The sequence below is a fragment of the Corvus moneduloides genome, chromosome 7, assembly GCF_009650955.1.
Source record: "Corvus moneduloides isolate bCorMon1 chromosome 7, bCorMon1.pri, whole genome shotgun sequence".
NCBI classification, from domain to species: domain Eukaryota; kingdom Metazoa; phylum Chordata; class Aves; order Passeriformes; family Corvidae; genus Corvus; species Corvus moneduloides.
Window position 1 is genome coordinate 121,236 of NC_045482.1, and position 22,590 is coordinate 143,825.

At 55.1% G+C, this 22,590-nt stretch overlaps 1 protein-coding gene across 1 annotated transcript; it reads right to left on the bottom strand.

The window, feature by feature from the left end:
- Positions 1–436: 436 nt before the first annotated feature.
- COL6A1 (collagen type VI alpha 1 chain) lies at positions 437–22,378 on the bottom strand. Its single transcript, XM_032115274.1, has 35 exons — positions 22,137–22,378; positions 21,291–21,420; positions 19,483–19,683; positions 19,042–19,201; positions 18,784–18,906; positions 18,672–18,692; positions 18,467–18,487; positions 18,325–18,369; positions 17,991–18,044; positions 17,203–17,247; positions 17,072–17,098; positions 16,759–16,785; positions 16,619–16,663; positions 16,328–16,381; positions 15,728–15,790; positions 15,167–15,229; positions 14,952–15,005; positions 14,835–14,870; positions 14,598–14,660; positions 12,604–12,666; positions 10,189–10,251; positions 9,396–9,458; positions 9,233–9,283; positions 9,113–9,148; positions 8,493–8,555; positions 7,964–8,029; positions 7,516–7,551; positions 7,392–7,428; positions 6,637–6,645; positions 5,679–5,812; positions 4,472–4,581; positions 4,065–4,248; positions 3,690–3,864; positions 3,294–3,323; positions 437–2,521 (listed from the first exon to the last, which is right to left on the bottom strand). The coding sequence occupies exons 1-35, from the start codon at positions 22,243–22,245 to the stop codon at positions 1,911–1,913; spliced, it is 3,072 nt and encodes a 1,023-aa protein (XP_031971165.1). The 5' UTR covers positions 22,246–22,378; the 3' UTR covers positions 437–1,910.
- Positions 22,379–22,590: the final 212 nt, after the last annotated feature.

Here is a 22,590-nt window from a genome sequence, read left to right on the forward strand (position 1 = left end):
TAATAGGTACCTCTTGAGCTGTAACAAAAACCGCCTTTCTTAGGGCAAACGTGAAGGCATTTTTTCCTGACTTTCCATGGAGAGGAGAGCAGCAGATCTGACACAAACAGCTGCCACCCCCAGAGCCGCCCCAGAGCTGCTCCTCAGACTTTCCAGCTGTGAGTGAGGTGTCCCCAGCACTGCAGGGAGCCCAACAAGCATCTCCACGGAGGAGGAGGCAGCATGACTAAGAGGAGGACATGAGACAATGTCCTGTTGAATGTCCCCACTGTCTGGGGAACAAGTGACTTTGCATGAATCCACAGTGAAAAGCTGTGACAACCACCGGGACACAGAGGTGTGGGCCTGGGAGTTTCCCCAAGGACCTTTTAGAGAGCTCCTAGGATGTAAAATCAAGATCTGGGAAGGAGGAAGTAAAGTCGGACAAACTCCCAAAGAGACTGTGGAAAACAATTTATTTGACAAATTTCCAAAGTGGACAATTTTAGTAAAACACAGGCATAAAATAAAACTAACTGGTACAATGGGGTTTTGGATACAAAGTAAAGAGTTTGGGGTGCCGATATCTGGCAGTCGCTGTTGGTTTCTCCGAAGTGCATGAATTCATAGCAAGAGCACCAATGGAAGCGCTGAAACAAAATCTCACCCAGACAAACCACGTTTTCAGTGTGGTCTGAAACAACTGTGCAAACACCAAGGGCCCACATCACCCACGTAAGTGATAGCACCTTTGTCAATATATGTGTAGAGTGTGAGTCTAAGACCCTGGGAGATGATGGCAGTCTTTCCCTTGACATCGCTGGGCTGAGGATGAGGCCTTAATTCAATAGATAGTGCAGTTAGTGGGTTTCCCTAGGGCCCAGGTGCCTATCTCCTAGGTGGTCCTATAGAAACAGTACTCCAAGAGAGCTCGCTGGGAATTAGTCAGCTCGGCTCTTTTAAAATAAAATCTTAAAAAAAAAAAATTAAAAAAAAATCCCACTAACTGGGCTCAGAGAGATTTTCCAGAATGGAGCTTGAACCATAAAACAAGTCATCAGGTTATTCATGAGGTTCCTGGTTTCACTGTAGGACCATGAGATCAGTTAAGTGAAGGAGTGCAGTTATATAGCTTCTTTTAGGGTTTCCTCCCTCCCCAAAGGCTGCTGCCCATCCTTCCTTTGGTCAGTGCCCAGCCTCCCTGCCCTGAATGAGAGCACCAGTGCCAAGGGATGCTCCACCACCCACCTTGACCCCCAGCCCTGGGAAGTGAGTGTCCCATCCCCTGGCCCTGGAGGCCAGAGATGCTTGCACACAGCTTGGGTACTGCAGTCCAGCCCTCCCTCCTCCCCAGGCATGGGAGATATGAACCAAACTTGCCAGCTGTGACAATGATCCCCCCTCAAAGCTTGCTGAAGTGTGACTATTTCACTCGAAGCATAGCACTAGGTTAGGATCATCGTGAGCTGGGCAAGTGCTCAACTGATGGATGAAAGAGAGAAGGAAATGAACAACGACAAAAAAAAGCTAGCTAAAAAAAGCATAATCAGCCTTAAGAGACCAGGCTAGATCTTAGTGGTACAAAAGTCCTCATCCTGATTCTTTCTTGGCAAAAACACAGTGGGATGAGGTTGATATTTGTGTTCTGATGGCTTACTGCTAGGTCTGCTCGTGTTTTCCTGCTGTGGGGAAGGAAGGTAATCATGGGCAGCAAGGGAATTTGAGGCTAACAGAGAAGAGACACAGATGATGAAGCAGAGGGAGAAGGGAGGAGACTATGTACAGCCAGGCCGTGGTACTATGGTTATCTACATAGATGTAAATTCCTCAGGTTGGTCAAGAATACCATTAAAATTTTTTTTGCTTTGTTGGTTTTCCTTTTTAGGTGAGACAGAAGCAGCTATGGCCTTGGCAGAAACCCACCCAGATGCTCAGTCAACAGCTATCTTCCTGGACACAGTTTGGTAGAAGACACCACGCAGCAGAGAGGTGTAGTCGGGCACGCGGAAAAGGTGCCGCTCCCCATAGGCCACGTCGTAATCCGCGCTCTTTCCCGTGACCAGGACACGGATGTTTGGCTCGTTGGCTTGGCTGCCCACTGCCAGCACGTAGATCTCGATGTTAGCCTTCTGTGCGTCCTGCACAGCCCTCTCGATGGCCCTGGCAGTGATCCCTTGGGAGTGTCCGTCAGAAAACACCAGCACCCTCTTCTTGGCCACGGCGCGGGCGGAGCGCCGGTACAGCTCTGTGATGAACTGCAGAGCAGAGTTCACGTCCGTGGCGTCATTCATAAACTCCATGTTGTCAATGGCCTTGGCAATGACCGTGTAGTTGTACAGGAACTGAGCTTCCACTTTCTGCTGGTTCCGGCTGCTGTACTGCACCACCGAGATGCGCACGGAATCGTCGGCGGGCTTGCCGGCCTCCAGGAACCGCCCTGCCAGCCGCTTCACAAACTTCTTGGTGGTCTCAAAGTTCTTGCTCCCCACACTGGTGGAGCTGTCCACCAGCAGCGTGATGTCTGCTGGCTCGGTGAAGGTGACTGCAAGGGGAAAGGTCCAGGCCTCGTTACACTTTGGCTCTCCTGCCTCTTCCACACAAAGCTGATGAAGTCACTGGCTGTCTCACAGGCTTCCTGCCTTGTCAGATTCGGGAAATCTCCACTCTTGCTAGCTTGCTTTCCCCTGCCCCAGTGCTGTCCTACACTTGTCCTTTCACCCGTTCGGTCCTTCTTTTACCTGATTTAGGATAGGCTGCATTCCCAGGTGTTTATTTGGCTGAGATAATCTAGTGACTCTTGTTTAAATACAGTGGCTCTCCTTGCGTGTGTGGGGAACCACTTCATACTCCTCCTTGCCTCACTTCTTTCCATGGAAATTCTGAGGACTGAATATGCTTCTGACTTGGAGGTGAACTCCATTAAAACCCTCCCTGTACTCACTTTTCAAGCACCTTTCTCCAATATCCCTGCCATGAAGCTGATTTTGCTCATGCTCCCACCACTAGATAGTGGAAGCAGGTAATGAGGTCAGTTGCTAAAACCTGGGAAGGCCATGATCTTTCACAGACTCCTCTCTAGGTTTGAGATGCCAGAGAAACAACCACCTAGGGTTTTCCCCAGCTGCCTTGGGCTGGTGTGTATGTGTGTGTGAGAGACCCTGAGAGTGTCTGACAGATCTTGCTCACCTCTCCAGCCCAGGAACCTCCCCACTGCAAGAGCTGCCCAAGCCATGCGTCCCCACAAACACAAACTCCCACTTCCCCCAACACAGCACTCACGGCCCCTCAGTGTGACATGAGGAGTCAATACTCACTTGGGCAGGTGTAGTCAGGACATTTCTTCTCTGTTAAGAAAAATAAGAGAGATTAATGTCACCAGCTCACCCAGGAAAACCACTTGTCCCACAGAGCCACTGAAGAGACAGACGATCACCTGCAGAAGGTGAACACCCACCTTTGCCACCTGTGCAAAGGCTATAAACGTGCATGAACAACAGTGTGGACAGACACATCCTGCAGCAGGTGAGGACGTGGACCTGACTACCAAGTATTCTGAGACACGAGATGCCTTTGTCCTGTATTTGCCTAAATTTGATCTCTGTTCTCTTCCCTCACACCTCCTTAAGAGCATGACTGTGGGGACACAAGGGAGAGCATCCTGCATCCCTCACCACCTTTCCCATTGCCTCCAGCCACTGCCTTTCACCCACCTTGGCAGACATATGAGGTGATGTTCTGCAAGAAGGTGTCATCCAGGAGCTCGGCATAATTGTCCCTTTGAATGGACAGTCCCGGCCTGGTTGGTCTGCTTAAACAAGCGATGTCATTCAGGTGATCTGGATTTGGTGGGTTCCGGAAAATGTCACCTATCCCAAGGGAAACCACCTGTGGGGAAGTTCGAGTCCGTCACTGGATGCATTCATCATCTAATGCATTCCTAACTGTGGATGCCTGTCACTTTGTGGGAGTGCTTCTAGTGACACCTGTGTCCCCTGCCCTAGCCTTGTGTGGCAAGGACATGGAGACACCCAGACAGCCTGTGCCGTGCCGCACAGCTGCCGCATGGCGGGTCCCTGTGCCCTTACCGGGGTGACATCGCACAGGGAGTTGAGTGGGGTGGGGTCCCGCAGGGTGTCGGAGCGCCCGTCCGTGATGACGATGGCCACGCGCTTGTCGGACGTGAACCTCCGCAGCAGGTTGTCCTTGGTGAACTGCAGGGCCTCCCCAGTGTAGGTGCCCCCAGCGATCCACTGCAGGTTCTTGACTGCCCTGCAAGGACAGACACCAGTGAGCCTGCCAGCCCTGCCATGGGTACTGGAGGAGCCAGAACACGGCTTGTGAGCAGGCAGACACCCCTGCATGGGGATTTGGGTGGAAAACTGCCAAGCTCCTTAGCCTCAGCATTTAGATCATTGCAGCTGCAGGAGCTGCTGGCCTGCAGATGTAGGATAGGGGGTGATAGGGGTCCCTGGGTCAGACCCCACAGACTCACTGCTTGAGTGCCCCAATGTTGTCGATGTTGGCATCCCCCATGGCCACCAGCTCCTGTGTGTTGTCATGGCTGTACTGCACAACACCCACACGGGACTCTCCAGGTTCAAACTGTGGGACAGAACAGAAACCGGTTAGGGGCAGATACCTCAGGGGAACCCAGAGGCTCAGAATCCAGCTGATGGTTTCTCCTGAATGCCTTCATGGCAGGCTCTGATGTTTCTCTTCTGCTTTATTCTAGGCAGGCAGAGCCCCAACAGGAGTGGCTGCACATTGGGACCAATTTGGTGAGTCAGTAAGTGAAAGGAGACCGAAATCTAGATCTCACAGCTCAGTGGTCTCAACAGCAGCCATTGGACTCTCAGGCACATGGTGGAATGCTTGGGATTGTCCTGTGTGCAGAGTCAGCAGTTGGACCCAGTCCTTGGGTCCCTTCCAACTCAGGGGATTCTATGGTTCCATGGGAAGATCTGTTTTCAAGACTCCTAGTTTTCCTCCAACACAGTGGTTTTGCTGCCCAGCTCTAGCTTTTCTGCTTATTACTGGCTCTTTGCCATCCAAAAAACCCCCACGTATGCCCACCACACAAGTATTCAGCAGCAGGTTGTGGTGTCTTTATGGATTATGTGCTTTAGATGTGGCTGGATACACCTTCAGGAAAGTCTGGATTCCCAAAAGCCCTTCAAAATCACAGAGGTAAATAAAGCACACAGCAGGTTACAGTAACAGTAAGAAGGAGAGCAAGCATTTGTGTCCCTCTTCAGACTGAAAGACTCACTACGGGAACAGCATTGCTGGGTTTGGGCTGTAAGGGTAATTTGTAGTAGAGTGCTTAACTGGTGACCTAAACCCAAGTGTGGGGGCTGGACATCAGACTTCCAACACACTCCAGACACCTGAAGTGCTCATCAGAACAAGGTAGAGACTGAGACACTGATTGATCAGGCTGATTGAATGCTCGATGAGCTATCTGCTCTGGGACACAGAGGAAACAGTCTCTTTGCCCAGAAAGAGCGAAATGTTTATTTTGGGACAACAAACTACTGTCTAATCTCCATCACTTTATGAATTTGAGAAGACCCACCTCCAGCTTGAAGCCAAGCCTGGTGGAGGCTTTTTGGAGTGGGGGCACCTCCCCATTTTCCTGCTCGCAGTGAAAAGTAAGTGAGTGCACACAAGAATATCACAGCACTCAGCGGAAATCTCACCTTGACCCGCTCGTCCTTGCTCAGGCGGTCAATGACTTTGATGATGAAGTCCTTGGCAATCTGGAAGTTCTGCAGGCCAATGCTCTCCGAGCTGTCCAACACAAACAGGAGGTCGACGGGACCACAGGTGCACTCTGGAGCAAGGCACAGGAGCAGAGGGGCATGTTTTGCAGGGAGGCATTTCCAAAGGAAGCAGCTGATGCCTGCTGCAGCCCTGCCCAGCTGGGTGCCTGTGCCCCATCCACCCCCAAAGCACGGGGTAAAAGAATGCAGAAAAATAGCTGCATAGGAGACTTGAGAGCCAGTTTACAAATTCTTCCATGTGCATTTGCTCCCTAATAAGACATGTGGCATTTCCAGGCTGTGAGTACCCTTATACCACCCAGTAGTTATTCCATAACCCATTTCCTCATAAGCCTTCTCACTTCTTCCATTCACCCAGCCCAGCAGGACAGAGGTGACACTGGTGGGCTGGAGGAGGCTGACTCAGCTTGCTCCCCTCTTTCTCATAGCTGAAGAAAATCATGCGCCCTTGGCTCTCCCTTCAAGTTTTTGGACTGCAAGCCCAACCTATCAGGGCAGCATCAGGGAAAAAAGCCCAGCACATTCCTCTGCTGACCAGCACAGGATTGCGAAGGAAGAGGACAGAGCTGGATCCACAGTGTGCCCAAAACAGACATCCCAACTGCAAAAAGGGTGGAGAAAATCCACCCTGCTGGCACAGGGCACCTTGACAACTGTTTTCCAGTTGCAGGACTGAGCCACATCAGCCTCTAATCCATGTGGCACCCTCAGGGAATGCTTCCTGCCCTCCCCTGCCTGGCTCATGCCTGGTTCTCTCTCACAGGCTGTCACTGCATCTCCACAGCAGAAGGCAAGGAGCAGGGAAAGGGAGGGGTGCAAGGAAGGAGAAGGACTAGCAAATGTTTGCAGAGCAACTTTGCCAAGTAACACTCACCGCAGCAAGCTAGAGGAAAAGGGAGAAAAAGAGAGAACATTAAAATGCTTGACAAAAGGGTTTTTCACACCCTAATCCAGACTGCAGGTTTGTGTCTCTGCAAACCCACAGACACCTGGCCTGGACAATCCAAGCTCATGGAGGTTTCCCTCCCACTCGAAATACCCAGATTCTCTCTTGTTTCAGGTTGTGATGCCCTGACCTGGACCACCATACACAGCAGAGCTCTGCTTCTGCACACGCTGATGTGTTCTTATTTAAATAAAAATAAAAGCTAAGTAAATCACCAGAGTGTAGAGCTCAAAGTCAGTTCCCCAAGTACCCTGCGTCCTTCCAGCACTTCCTTACTGGCCATGGGCCAGAAATCCTTTGTAGCATGTGTGCTGCTTCTCCCCATGGCAGGACAGCCCAAACCAGGCCCCCCTTTCCCAGGGGGGAATATTAGACCATGATATTTAGGAAAAAAAGAACACTGCAAAATGGGCCACTCAATTTTACACAACTTTGCTCATATTTTCCCTGCACAGAACCACAGGCAAACCAGTCTGCACCATGTACAAGTGAGACACAGTTGTATGAGCTACTCTAGAGATGGAGCTGGAGGTCCCTGGATCCAGGGGACTTAATTGTGACTCATGAAAAGGGGAGAGATGCCCATGGATGGCACTCCCCTGCCTGGGAACAGGGAAAAATCAGCTGCCTCCTCCTCAGCAAGGTACTGAGCAGGGTGGGAGGAGAGGTACAGGGATACTCACAGCACATCTTCATGATGATGTCCAAGATTTCACATTCCTGAAAACAGAGCAAAAGAAATGTTTAACAGCAAAAGCAATGCACAGACCAGGCCAGCAAGCAGCACCCCAATCCTGTCCCACTCACATCTGGTCCTGGAGGCCCCACAGGTCCTGGTGGTCCCTGTTAGACAGAAACACAGAGGAGTTATGGGAGCAGTCAGTCCTATCTGTGGTGTACTCTGATAATACCTTGCAAAGCAATGCAGAATTGGGAAAAGCCTCTTGGCTTCCCAGTTGCTGGCTCCTGCACTGGGCTGGGAACAGGGACATCTGCTTGTCTGCATGACGCCCTGGTGCTGCACAGAGGCAGGAGGAGGAGATCCACTTCCACATGTGTCATGCACACCGAGGAGGGAAGGCAGTGAGCACACACAATGTGTGCCATGGCTTGGTGTTGCTCCCAAAGCACCCAGGGGATGGAGGGATGGAGGGAGGGATGGAGGGAGGGATGGAGGCAGGGATGGAGGGAGGGATGGAGGGAGGGATGGAGGGAGGGATGGATGCCATTGGGGCCAGCCAGGGTCCTTACTTACCGGGGGACCTTCACGTCCCCTGTGGCCCTTTGCTCCTTTGATGCCACTGGGCCCAGGGGTCAGGTTCTGGAATGAAAACAAAACCAAAACTCATAAATCTGTGTGTGTCAGGGGGCAGCACCTTTCCCTCCAGATGTCTGATAAGCCCTGCTTCACCACTGAAGTGTTATCTGAGGTTGCTGTACTCAACTAAATGAGGACTTGGAAGGGACACTGGGGAAATCTCCCTCCATGGGGGAGCAATGCAGCTCAGATCACCAGTGCCATCATCATCAGTGCCACCTGGAAGCATACAAAACCTTGCAGAGGTGATGCCTGCCTCAGCCTAACAAATGTGGAGGTTTGCCAGCTGTAGAACAACACACAATGAACACCAGGAGAGAGCTCCCCTTGCCATCCATCAGTCACTGCTCAGACATAGAGGGTGCTTGAAAATTTACAAAGTCAGATGGGCTCTAGCCCATCATTGCCCAAGGCTCCTGCACTGTGCTCAAGGGAGAGAGGAGTCAGCATTGCACAGGTTACTCACATCATTGCCAGGGTCGCCAGCTTCTCCTTCATCACCTTTAGGTCCGACATAGCCTTTTGTTCCCTGAAAAACAGTATGGATGAGACTGCTGTGTGACTGGGTGTTGTTAGTGTGGTGAAGTTGGTGCTGGCATGTGGTGACCTTGTGACAGCTGGCTTGGGACAGGGGTGGAGAGCAGCACATAGGCTCCCCAGCACCAGATTTCAGTGCTCTTGATAGAGAGATCTTCTTAGGTGGCTTTCACTGCTACAGAATCATGGAATCGTTAGGTTGGAAAAGACCTCTAAGATCGAGTCCAACCATTAACCCAGCACTAAATCAAGCCCCCAGCATGGCATCATCCAGCTCCCCTGGGTGACACTCCTAAACCCAGACTCTGGCTCTGGGACTGCTTCAGAGAGCACCCAGCCCAGGCTGCTGCCCTTGGGTGTTACAGCCACAGCAGGACACTTCCACTGGAAGCATCCACTGCAGGGAGAGGTGAGCAGAGGGAGAAGAGGGTTTTGGAGGAGCAGGTTGCTTCAGGGAGCCCATTCCACTGTGCAGCTAATGGAGAAGCTCCGAGTGCCAAACCACCACCAAGGGCAAATCCTGTGTGGCTGAGGAAGCAGCACACTTACGTTAGTGCCAGGGTTGCCTCTGTCTCCTGGCTGCCCCTGGGGATGGAGAAAAGGAAGCATGTTAGGTTGGACAACTCGACATAATGGTACTACAGTTTCAAGGCAGCACAAGAAACTTACTGGGGCACCTGTGAATCCAATTGTGCCGTTCCCAGGAGGACCATCCTCCCCCTGGAAAGGAAGGCAGACATAGATGAGACAGAGAAAAGTGGACCCCTCAGATAGCACGGCAGCAGGATCCTGCTCTCCTCGGACAGTGTGTGTCCCCAGCAGCACCACTCACCCTTTCTCCCATCAGCCCAGGGTCTCCAGGCAGCCCAGGAGCTCCAGGCAATCCCTTTGGGCCCTGGAAGGGGCAGAAGAAGCAGTCAAGCATTGTACAATATCACCCGAGCTGGGAAGACAATGCCTTCTGAGGCAACCAGCTACCAACACGACCCCACCGTGGAGGTCTTCTGTTTATACAAGAGCAATGTGAAGATTTAGATTAAATGTCAGGAAAAAGTTCTTTACTCAGAGGGTGGGGAGGCCCTGGCACAGGGTGCCCAGAGAAGCTGTGGCTGCCCCTGGATCCCTGGCAGTATCCCAGGCCAGGTTGGACAGGGCTTGGAGCAGCCTGGGATAGTGGAAGGTGTCCCTGCCTATGGCAGGGGGTGGAATAGGATGAGCTTTAAGGCCTGTCCCAACCCAAACAGTTCTAGGATTTCTATGGAAGCCAACAGCTGTACTTGGGGTTCCATTTGCTCCCTGCCCTGGGGATCAAACCTTGTGGCAGAATCAGGCAGCTGTCCCCAGAGAGCATCTACCCCAGCTCCTGTGATGGGAAGCTGTGTGGTTTGTGGTGCAGCTATAACCTCCCCAAGAAATGACCTGTGGGAGGTGGGGGAAGAGGCAATTGTGGCCTCAGGGACCCACGGGAACGCCTTGATGTGTCTGCCAGGAAGCACGGGAGCCTGTACCAACAGGTTCAATAGGGTTCCAGTATCCATGGGATTTGGGGAAAGCCCTAAGGGGCAGCACCTCCTGCTCTTCCCTGCATCCCCTCCCCGCAGAAGTGGTGATGAAGCAGCACTGACCTCACTGCCGGGGGGGCCGTCATCTCCCCTGTAGCCTTTGGGTCCTGGGGGTCCGGGCTCACCCTAGGGAAACACAGAGAGCTCTCTCAAGGGGGGTGGCTCTTGCTGCCACTCCTGCCCTGAGGCACTGGTCCCTTCGTTTTGTGATTTGATGGGTGCAGGTGCCCATCAGTGAGTCAACTCCACCTCGGCCAGCCCAAGAAGGGACCTGTTGATGGGGGTTAATGCTGGTGGGGAAGTGCTTCAGGAGCTGTGCCTGGCGCCTCCTTTTCCTCCTGCCTCCCCCACGTTTCTTTATGCCATTTTCTCTGCAAAACCCCGTGGGAGGCAGATCCCTGCTGAGCACGAACCAAACTAAAAAGTTTTCTGGGCCAAGGTGTGACACTGCAGGTACGGGCCGGACATCATGTGCTTTCAGTGGCAGCCGAGGCACCCGAAGCCATCCCTCTCCTTCAGAGCTCACCCCGGTAACAGAGGACCTGGTGGGAAGAGGACCAGGGAGGGCAGGCTGATGCTTTCCAGCATCAAAGCACAGCTGGGTGGCACAGTGGCATCTCATCGGCTGTGACAGAGGTGCCCCTGGAGGACAATCCTTGGTGCAAGCACATCACCCTGAGGGTGACACAAACCTCCCTGTGCCTCAAGGCTTGGACACGTCTGGGTCACAGCCAGGCTGGCTCTGGTGAGTTTCTGTCCTCAGGAGGCTGCAGAGCCCTGGCAGTGCCTGCTGGAACAGACCAAAGCTGTCACTCTGCCACATCCCATCTGGGCAGCGGCTGCTTGTTCTGCCAGCTGCAGGGCTGGCCAGAGACAGCACGAGAGAGTAGAGGAGGCAGGAGGAGGGTTCTTTGCTCTGAGAGTTCCACAGACATCCAAGGGAGCCCCTCCACCTTCTCTCAGTGCCCACAGCCCTTTGCAGGGTTTGCTTTCCAGGAGGTGGGACATGATGGTGGACAATGGCTGGGTAGTGGTGCTCTGGCCCACAGGCCCAAATGTTCAGGCAGCATTTTGTGTGGAGCTGGGTGTGCAACCAGCCCCCAGGCAAGGCAGAGGACAGAAGGAGGCAGAGAGCTGGTGCCAAACATCCGTGCACACCGTACGCACCCTTCTTCCAAGGAAAGGTGTCCTTAGGGGCGCAGAAATCCTACAATTGCACAGTGCAGAGCACTGAACTGCTCCGAGGCTTGTGACCTTATTTCTGCACAAAGGCCCAGAAGAGAGAAATCTTGGAAGGAGGGACAGGAACTTGTGATCCTTCACATCAGCCAAGGCTGGAGCCACGGCACTCATGGCTCATGCTGGCCCTTTATCCCCACTGCAGCAGCACAGCGCCAATCCCTCATGGCCCTGGAGGAGTTTATGATGGATGACGCAGGATTTGGGTCAGCAAATCTTGTCCACTGCTTCTCTGGGTGTGACAAGGACCCGACAGAAGGGATAGGCACCATGCCCAGGAAGAGAGAAGGGCCACCAAACCTGTCCATGAGGATCAGGGAGAGAGGGTGCTGGCCTTTAGCTTCTCTCGGATAGAAATGGGATGAAAAAGAGTCACAGGTTAGCAGCAGCGCTTTCCCCTTGCCAAGAGAAACACAGTCCAAGGTCCAGAGCTTGCAGATAACATGGCTTGAAAAATACTTGTGTTTGCCAAGGTCCCACTCTTACCCAAACCTAATTACACATTTATTTTTAATTTGGCCAAACAAGAGCATTCTTCCTCAGCTCATGGAAAAATCATCCTCACTGTGCAACTGCTTTTCAAATCTCCCTGGAGTAGTGGGAATGCTGGGGCAGCCTCTGGCCTGGGGAGGCACCGGAGCTGCTTTTGTGATGCTTCCCTCTCTGACAGGGGTTTGACCCAAGTTCAGTGGTGGGGAGGGAAAACTGGTGTCCCGTGGGCTCAGTGACAGCAGGGAGACCATTCTTTCTCCTCTTCCTCCCCAACTGGAAAGGCTGGCTGGAAGCAGGATCTATCCCAGCCTGGCTCCCCACCAGGCTGGGACATGGCTGGTGCCACGTCAGGATATCCTCACCAACACAAGATGTCTCATTGACACCCCTGACTGATGTGAGCAGCTTCTGGCCCCAGGCCTGAACATTTTGTGCGTGGCTGCAGCTTGCTCTTGCCAGTTTCCAGTTCTGTCAGATGTGTTGACATCTGTTTCCATGGGATTGAGAAATGGTGTGCAGGTTGTTCTGCCCACAGCCCAGTACCCAAGTCTCCATTTTTTTAGCCCTGTTCATATCCTGCGTCCTCATAGAAATCCCTGCCCTTCTTCACCAGCTTTGCTTCCTGGTCTGGAAGATGCTGAGAAGCTGCCCCAAGATGCTGTGGCATCAGTTAAACTACCTATCCCACTCTCCCTGGCATCCCAACCACTTCCATCTGGGATCCAGAAGGTTAAACCAAGCTCTTACCTGGTCGCCAGGTGGTCCGGGGGGTCCTTCCCGCCCTTGGTCACCAGGTGGTCCGGGCTCTCCCTGAAAGCACACACAGAGGGCATGAGAAGCACAACGAGGAGCAGGCATGGGTGCAAAGGGACCTGTGTGCAATGGGGAGCAGGGGTGCAGCACCCACAGTGGGGTGGAAATGCAGTCATCCAAACAGGCAGGGGTTTGAGGCAGATTTGGGAACTGAATAGGGAACTGTCAGAGATGCAGGGAAATTAAAGACAGGCTAGTGTGGCCACCTTGAATCCAAGAGGATAGCCCTAAGAGGGAGGCCTTGTGAAGCTTGCCTCTAGGGGACATTTTTCAGCCCATTTTGTGCCAGAAAAGCAAATGTCTGGAGAGATTCATCTTCTGCAGACACACAGACCTGGCCCTGGACCCAAGCCAGCCACACTCTGCACCCACGGCTGCTCTTCTGGAGCAGCTCCTGCCCTGGGCAGTCTGTATGGAGAGGAGCACAGCTTCCAGGATAGCAGCATCCTTCCTCCAGCCTGCCATCCCTATGGAGCTAAGGGGATTTCCATGGGAAATCATCTGAGTCACAGACGAAGAGAGAGACACCCTCACCTCTCACCACCAGTGTTGTCCCCTCTCCTTTGCTAACACTCAGAACCCTGAGCCAGGGCTGTTTGCAGAGAGCTGACAGCCAAGGAGGGCCCAGAAAACCTGAGTCTCGGTGGCTTTGCACCTCAGCAGCTCCCACAGAAGGAAATACCCCATGGACACGGCTCAGCTCCCTTTCACTGAACAGCTTTCCACCAGTCCAGCAGAGTTTCATCCCAGCACGGTGGTGTCTGCCAAACCCAGGCAGGCTCTGCAGCACCTTCCCCCTCCAGACCCACGGCCAGGAGTGAGCAAGTGAGGGAGGCAGAGGAGAGGGGAATTTGGGGGAAGTGGTTGAGAGGATGGTGACCCAAAGCTGTTGTTTGCAACCTAGAAGTGTCCAGATGCATAAGCCAAACAGCAAATATAAAACACAACTTCCAAATGGCCCTGAGACGTTTCTGGCGAGGTTACACAGCCTCGTGCTTGGACTCAAAGTTGGAAGGAAGCAGCCCATCGTCTGCTGAACAATTTAACTGCAGACACTGGCGCGCCTTCATCTCCCGCACATCTGCCCCGCACACCCCGTGCGGCAGCCCTGACACTCCCTGAGCAGTAAACAGGAAGGGGGAGGCTGCCAGAAGCCCCCTGCCAGAGCTGCCCCTCCCCAAGGCAGGCCTCTCCCCCCCGCTCCAAGCTGGTGCTGGGTCCCAGCTGTCCTCGCTGCAGGGACAGGAGATGAGTGCTGTGACGGTGGACGGGGACACGGGATGCTGCTGTGGAATGCCCTGGCTCCCACCATCCCCACCCCGCGCAGAGCACCCCTTGCCCCTCCCTGTGAGGTGTGGCATGGCTGTCGCTTGCCACATGTTTGTCCTGGCCTGCTGAGGGCTCCTGCCTGTCCCTCCCACGATCACGCTCGATGACTCAACCCCAGCAGGCTGGAAACATACTTTCCTAGTGACTCCCACTCAAAAGGGGAGGGAAGAGTGTTCCCCCTTCCATCTGCACCCACTCATGCTGCTCTGCTGCTGATGGCACCTGTACCCTCCTGCCTGAGCCACCGGTAGCCCACACAGCCCCTGAGCACCTGGAGGAGGACACCTTCATTCTTTCCTCTCCATTTACTAGTTTTCCAGCTGTGAGGAAGGAATTGACAGCTGTTCACCTGCTCTTGGCTTGCTGGACATGCTCTCCTCTGGGTTTTGGCTGTTTGGTGATTATCTGCCAGCATAAAGGGGCAGTTTCTCGGGGACTACAGCAGGTCCCTCCCAAACTGGCAGGTCAAGGCACTGAGCTTGCCTGCTGGCCCACAGGCTGCTGGAGTTAGCCCCTGGACACCTCTTCCCAGCCCCTGGCTTCCAAGCATGCCCCTGCTTGCAAGCAGATGCTGAAGGCCGCCCTGCGGGTGCAGTTACCGGCTCTCCTCTCGGCCCGCGGTCACCCGGCGAGCCCGGGGCTCCTCTCTCTCCATTGGTGCCCTGCAAAGAGAGGGTGGCATCACTAAGTCAGAGCCTGCTCCCAAGCAGGGCAAAGCCCTCCCTCACTGCCCACCTCTGAGCAGGCTCAGCCCCAGGCCCCCTCCTCCTCTTCCAGAGGGTACCAGCCCCAGCCTGTGCCCCGGTGGGATGCCTGGCAGAGGTGCCCTCACTTACCCGTTCTCCAGGAGGACCATCCTCACCTGGAGCACCCTGTGGAGAAACAAGAGGGGTGGTCAGGAGGTGGGGATGGCCAGCAAGCACACACAGGGGCATCACAGGCAGAGAACTCACCTCGTCACCAGTCTCTCCTGCTGGTCCAGGCTCACCCTGGTTCCCAGGAGCGCCCTGCAAGGCACAGGGAGGCAAATGAGAAGTCAGACAATTCTGGAGCAAAGCCCTGAACGCTTGCAGAGCTTTGGGCAAGCTCTGCTTCAAAGCCCAGGCTGGATCAGGGGTCCTCTCCCTCTCACAGAGGGCAGAGGATGTTCAGACACTTCGTCACCCACCTTCTCTCCAGGGTTGCCAGGAATCCCCTGTCGGCCAGGCTTTCCGTCATTCCCAGGCTCCCCCTTCACAAGAACACAAGGCACTATTACCAAGACTGCATCCAGCAGTGGATTTCAGCTCCCACTGCTCAGAGGCTCTCAGGAGCCCCAGTGCACCCCAAGCCTCTTTCAGGGCTGTGGTGTTTCCCCATCCCAGCAGATCCCTCCCTACTCCACTCCCAGTGAAAGCCACCCTTTCACAGCACTCCCCTGATATCTCAGGGATGGTTATGCCAGGCTTGTGGGCACCCACGAGCCTTGGGCACCCTGTGGGTGATGGGGGCCATCTTCTAGTGAAGAGGCCAGGCTGGACAGGGCTTGGAGCAAGCTGGTCTAGTGGAAGGCATCCCTGCCCATGGCAGGGGGTGGAATGAGCTGAACTTTACAGTCCCTTCCCATCCAAGCCATTCTGATTCTGTGAGAGGCTTGCCCCAAGCAGTGCAAGGAATTTCTACCTCTCCCTTTGGCAGAAGAGGGGTCCCAGCATCCCTCCTCTGCATGAGGCTGGGTAGAGCAACTCACCTTTGCTCCCTTGGGTCCAAAAGCACCGGGATCTCCCTTTGGTCCGGGTGGGCCTTGAGCTCCCTGTTGAAATTTAAGGCAGCATCACTGAACCCCGAGCTGGTGACACCATCTGCAGGAAACTGGGCATGGACTGAGCATCCCAGCAGCCTGGCAGGCAGCTCCCTGTTGGGATGGGCAGGAGGGACACAGCCAGAAGGGACTCCTGCACCATGGAGCCATGCAAGCAATGCTGCACCCACGTTGCTGAAACACTTCTGAAGCTCAGAGGAAAATGGCAGAAAAGGCAGCTTTGGGCTGCTGTGGCTGGACCACGGTGACACTGGTGCCACCACAAATGTGTCATCCCAGGAGCATGGAGAAAGCAGGGAAACTGGAGAAATGCAATGCCGGGATAATGTTTTCCAGTGCTGCATCCCAGGCAGCCCTGGGCAGTGGGAGACAGCTTCCAGGCAAGGACGAGGCAGACTGCCCCAGGGTCACCCCCGAGGTGCCATACCTGGGAAAAGCATTGCATATTTCCAAGCAATTCCCTGTTTCCACACACCATCATGGCAGAGCTGTTCATTTGCATGCAAGGGGCACCCACAGGGCACCTACGTCGAATCCAGGTGAGCCTTTGCAGCCAGGTAATCCGGGGTATCCAGCTTCACCCTGTCAGCCAGACAAAGCAGGGGTTCCCAATGAGTGACACTCACGGGAAGATGCCATCCCTCATCCCAGACCCCTGGAAGGTACATTCCAGCCCCATCCCTGGCTGGCAGATGGATGGCCCTGCAGGAAGAGAGCTCCACTGCCCCACAGGCTTCATCCCTAGACCCCACAAAGGTTTTGGAGGGGCAAAAGCCAGGGTGCTCAGGCCGAGCAAAGTGCCCTGGAGCAGAGATTTACCTTCATGCCATCGATGCCATCGATTCCACGCCTGCCTTTCTCACCCTGAAACAGAGAACAAGGACCATGAAGTGATTCCCAAATTCCCAATGCCTCCCAGACATCAAACAGAGAAAAATGGTGCAAAAGCAGAGGCTGACCTTGGCTCCTTTGGCTCCTCTTGAGCCCTGCAGAGGGAAGGAGAGAGGTGTCAGACCCCCATGCAGAGCAGATCTGTCCCCCCAGCACAGGGCAGTCCCCATACCAGCTCAGTCTGAGGGTGCAGGCATTCACCACTCCTCTGCACACCACTGGACCCTGCTGGATCCCCGCCCCTGGCTCAGGCAGGGCCAGCAGGAGGGATGGATGCAGGGGCACACAGCGGACCCCAACACCACACAGGTGCAGGGCCAGCCCAGGATAACCACGCAGGGGGACACAGGGATCTCCCCCAAACATCCCTGCTGTCCTCACCTTCTCTCCTCGGCTTCCTTTGTCACCCTAGAGAGGAAAGGAGAGAGGCAAATGGGAGAGTGAGAACACTTGCAGCACCAAGCCTGTAGCCCACCTCTGAACCACCTCTGTGTGCCGGCAGCCCCACATACCTTCATTCCTTGGTAGCCAGCAGGTCCCATGTCTCCTGGCCTGCCCTGGAGGACAGAAACACAGTGTTACGGGAGCAGATAGTCAGCACCATGGGACAGCATCCCCCCAGACTCCTGATGTGGGGCTCAGCTGCCGTCCTCTCCCACAGGAGCCTCCCCCATAACTCTGCTCTTTGTTTTCCTGGTCTGGGAGCACGGGATCATTGTGGAGGGCCAAGAGGACCTGCCTCCGCTTCCACCATCTCCAGCTCTTTATGGAGGTGAGGGAAACTGGGCGCTTGGGGACACATCACTTGGGATGAAAGGGAAGGGCAGAAAACCCTTGGGAAGGAAGAACATGGCATGGGGTTTCCAGTGTGGGAGTGCGCAAGATGGGTAACTGCACACTCACGTGTGTGGGAGAAACCTGCCTCCCAAAAATAAGTGTGCCTAGTAAAATAAAAGAGGGAGGAGGAGGGAAATGGTTTCCTCATGCTCTTAGGTTATTTACCAAAGGCTTCCCTGTAACACTGCTGTGCTTGTTGTGTCACAGGACGCGGGAGGGAGCCCAGAGTCCAGCCCTGGGCTGGCACACATGAGTCAGAGACGTGTCCTGCAGGAGGGATGGCTATTTTGGGTGAGGAACAAGGAAGCCTTGTAGCAAGAGGAGGAGCCACCTCACTGCACACCGTGACTGCACACCCCATGGAAACAGGGCGATGCTGGTGAGGATGCGCCTGAGAGGTCTGGCCAGAAGCAGCCAAAAAACAGCCCCTGTGCAGAGTCACCAGGGCTGGTCCTTCACTTACTGGGTCTCCAGCCTCTCCTTTCTGGCCGGGAAGACCTGGCTTGCCTCGTTCTCCCTGCAATACAGGACAGAAACACAGTTAGTTCATCATCCCCAGGAACAGAACGATGAGCTGTTGAAAGGAGAGCAGGGAGGATGGGAGCAGAAATGCTCCATGGATATGGGGAGCATGCTGGCCACATGGGAACATGGTGTGGGTCCACACCCCACAGGTGATCTTGGAGGCCTTTTCCAACTTTCATGGTTCTCTGATAATGATTCCAGGTCTCTGAGCACCCCCAGTGAGCCCATCCCACTGTCCCAGTCCCCCAGCACAGCCACAACCAGCCCCTCACCTCATGGCCTGGGTCACCAGCAGGTCCAGGGGGCCCTCGGGGAGGCTGCAGGAGAGAGGTATGGGTTAGACCAGCCCGAGGCACAGCCTGGGACTGCAGGGATAAGAGGGAAGGGGACAGGGCCCTCAAAAGCCTGACTCACCTGGCACTCGAAGGAGCAGCACTGCACAGAAGGAAGGAGAAAACAGCGTTAGAGGAGGGGGCAGCAGCAGGGTCAGGCTGCACCCCACTTGGGGGGGGCTTCCCAGGCTGGCAGGGGCTGCCTGCAGGGCAGAGCTGTGCCAGCAAGCCCCCCTTAGCCATGGGTCAGCCACAGGAGACAGGCTCAGTCGCAGGGGGACACTCACCAATTGCTCCGTGTTCAGTTTCTGCAAGACAAGAAAGCAAAGAGAAGGGGTTTGAGAAGGACGGCTGGGCCTGGGGAGGGGGCGGGCTGGGGAGGGGGCGGGCAGTGCTCACTATCATGTCGATGATGGTGTTGATGGTCTCCTCCACATCGATCTCCCGGGTGGGCTTCAGGCTGGTGGCGGTGAAGTTGCGGCGGTAGGCGTGGTCTGTGGCGATGATGTTCAGCCGCTGGTCCTGGGGGTGGGGAGGGCAGAGTGAGACCTGCGGGCACCTGTGCAGGCTCTGAGTGCCCCTCCCTCGTCACACGGGGGGTCCCAAGGTCCCACTGGGGACACCCTGCTGGGAGCATCCCTGCTGTGTGGTCCCTACCAGGTGGTTGGGGGAGATGGCAACGGAGAACACTTTGATCCCCAAGAGTTTGGCTTCGTTGGCAGCATCATCCAGGCCCCCACAGGGCTCCTTGTAACCTTCCAAGGGGTGTCCATCCGTCACCACGATCAGGTATTTATTCTCCTTGTGATGGGAACCCCTGGAAGGGTTTAAACACAGGATTTAACGTTGAAAGGATTTAGCTGGTTGGGACACCTGGGGACACTGGCCCCAGACAGACGCCCAGTGGTAAGGGCGTGCTCATCCCAGCAAAGCTGGGGCAAACTGCCACTCCCGTGCCTATGCTGTGACCTCTTTTCCCAGCCTGGGACAGCTCTGCACAATGCACAGGGATGTCCTAACCTGGAAGCTCCCACCCTCCACCCGCCAGAGCCACACCACCCGCACCCCGCTCTGCCCGGTGCGGCCCCGCTGCCTGACCCGATGAGCAGCTCCTCGATGCCGCGCTTTATGGCGCAGTCGGTGTAGGTGCCCTTCCCGATGTAGTTGATGGATGACACGCGGTTCTTCAGCTCGCTCTGCCCGCTGGGCATCGGCGTCAGGCCCTTGATGAGCACCACCTCGTCGCTGTAGTGCAGCGCTCCCGCGTTCCACACCAGGTTGCGGTCGCAGCGGTAGTACCTGCGCGGACACACCAGGGCACGGGGTTCACTTCGCTCGCACCAGCATAGAAAATGCAAAACAGCAATTTGCCAGGGCTCCCTGCTCTCCTGCAAAGCTGGGACATGCTTCCCATGGAAAGCACAGCATGGGGCCCCAGAGCAGCTTGTCCCAAGTGTGGAAGGGCAAAGCGGGTGGGCATCTGCAGGGATCAAACAGCTTGGCAAACAGGCTTCTGGAAGAGGTGCCAGGGGCTGGAGCTGGGCAGGAGGTGCTGAGCCAGACACCCAGGTGTGTGTGTGCAAGGCAGGTGGCCACTGAAACACTGCACACAGCGGTTCTCCACCGCCAGATGTGTTAAAATCAGAGAGGGATGCCTCCCTTGGAAGGATGCTCTGGCTTGGGGAAGGATGAGTGTGTGTGTGTGTGCTGAAGCCCTGTCCTGTGCACTGACACATCCAACACCTGTGACTCCCTGGGACAGGGGCATCACCTGTGCTTTGGCCCCTGCCCCAGAAAAGGTCCTGTCAGGATATGGGTCCAATCCCAAAGGGATATGGTTTCTTTTTCAGGAAGCAGGGCCAATCCCAAGGGAGTGGTGTTGCACATCTTCTCTCCACCCAGCAGGACCTTTCCTAAAGCCACCTGAGCCTGCTGCTCCCTCCATCCCACTGCAGGCAGTTGCCTCTGGACTGAGCCCAGAGCTGTGCACAGGGGAGAGGGATGCTGCACTGACGGAGGCCTGGCAGGCTGTTCCCAAGCACAAGGCTCACTCAAAGCCTTGTGAGATAACTCTCCTGCCTGGGCAATGGGCAGGTGAGCTGATAACTCCCTCCTGCCCATCTGAGATAGGGCATTGCCCTTCCAGCTGGTGCAGCAGTGGGACATCCCTATGGTGTCCCTCTGGGCACCAGCACACATCTCCTGCTGCCCTGGGGAGCTCAGCAAGATTCGTGGTGCCCCAGGACTTGTGGTGCTCCTGTGCATCCCTGGATCTCCTGCCCACAGGCAAGCCCAGCACCACCCCCTCTGGGATCTGGGAGCCTTTGTGCTCCTGGGCATCCCTGGCTGGCCTCTCCTTGGGAAAGCCAGGGTCAGACCTGGGCTAGCGGCTGCAGAGGTGGGTGAGGAGGAGGCAGATATAGATCTGGGGAATGGGGCAGGTAAGGGGCACCCAAAGCTGGGGTACACCAGTGGCAAGGGGGGTTTGCTCTGCAGGGTGCCTGTGAGTGCAGGCTTTAACCCCAGAGGCGTCCTGCTGCCACCCACGCACCCGGCTGGTTCTGGGCCTGAGCACAGGGACCAGCATCGCTTCGGCACCGCACAGCAACCACACGGCCACCCGGAGGGGGTGGGGTTGGGCTGCCGGGTCTGCCACTCCAGCAGTTCCTGTCCTTCCCGAGGGTGGGTGCAGGCAGCCCTGCTAAAGCCACGCTGCTGCTGTCAGCACAGAGCCAAAACAAAGCAGCCGAGGGCCGGGAGAGGGAGGAGAGCCTTCCATCGCCCTCCCCAGCATCCCTGCTTTCCTTCTTTCCTTCTGTAGACAGACACGCAGGGGGATCTCAGCATCCCACCCGGCAGCAAGCTCCATCCCTAAAGCAGCCCGGATAAACCCCGGGGGAATGTACCTCTGGGTCAGCTTATCAATGAACCGGTTGGTGAAATCTTTCACTTGGGTAACCAGGTCCCCAAAGGGCTTCACCCTCAGGGCAACGCTCTCTGAGGTGTCCAGGACGAAGAACAGGTCCACAGGGCAGTCTGCGAAGAAGCGGAGAGGCAGGAATTGGCCGGCGCTCCTGCTGCATCGCCTCCCCGTCCCAGGCTTCCCGCGCTGCCCACCCAGTTTCCCTCCTAGCAGGCTCCTGGGATCTGGGCTAAGGGGAATGCTTTCACATCCGAACCCCCTTGGCATCAAGAGTAAGCAAGATCACTTTTTCAGAAGTCATAATTTTGTGGCATTGAACACTTTCCTACGCTTTCTTCCCCATTTCCATTCAAAGGATATCTTTGCAAGACCTATACTACTTATTATACCAAGTAACATGCAGCTGCAGGAACCACTCAGAAAAATGAAACCATTTTAGCAATTAATGCAATAAGAAAGTAAAAATTTTCTGACACATACTGTGAAAAGTATAATTTTAAGAAAGAGCAACAACAAAAACTTCCCTTAAGAGCCAGCATCAAGCCCAGCATAATTCAGAAAGCTGGACTGGTATCAGCTCTCCTGCATCCCACTGCTACTGGTAACTCCTGACCAGACAGAACCAAGGAAAAAGAGCCAAAAACCACGAAAATGGGTACTTCTTGCAGATCCTCTCTAATCCTACACCGCTCTCCTCAGTGAGCCCAAACGTCCCGACAAATCTGTGGTGTGTCAGCAGTGGAGGCATCCGCCCCGGAGGGAAACAGCAGTCAGGCTTCTGTGCTGATCCCAGGAAGGAAAACCACCCTGGAAAGCATTCCAGGCTTACCTTCTGCGCTTGAGACCTGGGTGATGATTTCTGGGCGCTGAGCACATGAGCCCCCCCACAGGAAGCCGGCCGGGAGCAGCAGAGTGAGCAGAAAGTCTCGCAGCCTCATGTTTCTTGGTTCAGATTACCATCGAGCCGGATCCAAGGAAAAAAAGCAGGGAAGGAGAACCCAGCAGCTGAGCGAGGCCACGGTCCGGAGGCAGGAGTCGCTGAAGATTTTTTTTTACCGCTTTCCCCTTGGTTTCCGTGGGAGGAAGAGAAGGCAGGAGGGTAAGGGTGAGGAGGAGACTTCTCCAGCCCGAGGACGGAGGGAGGGATCAGGGGCTGTCAGCTGTGAGTCAAACTTAGGAAGCATTTCTCCTTACCCTTTTTATGGAGGTCACTGTACCTGCGATGGCAGCCTGGCCACCAGTGCCTGGGACCTCCACAAGCCTCACAGGGAGCCTTGGAGCAG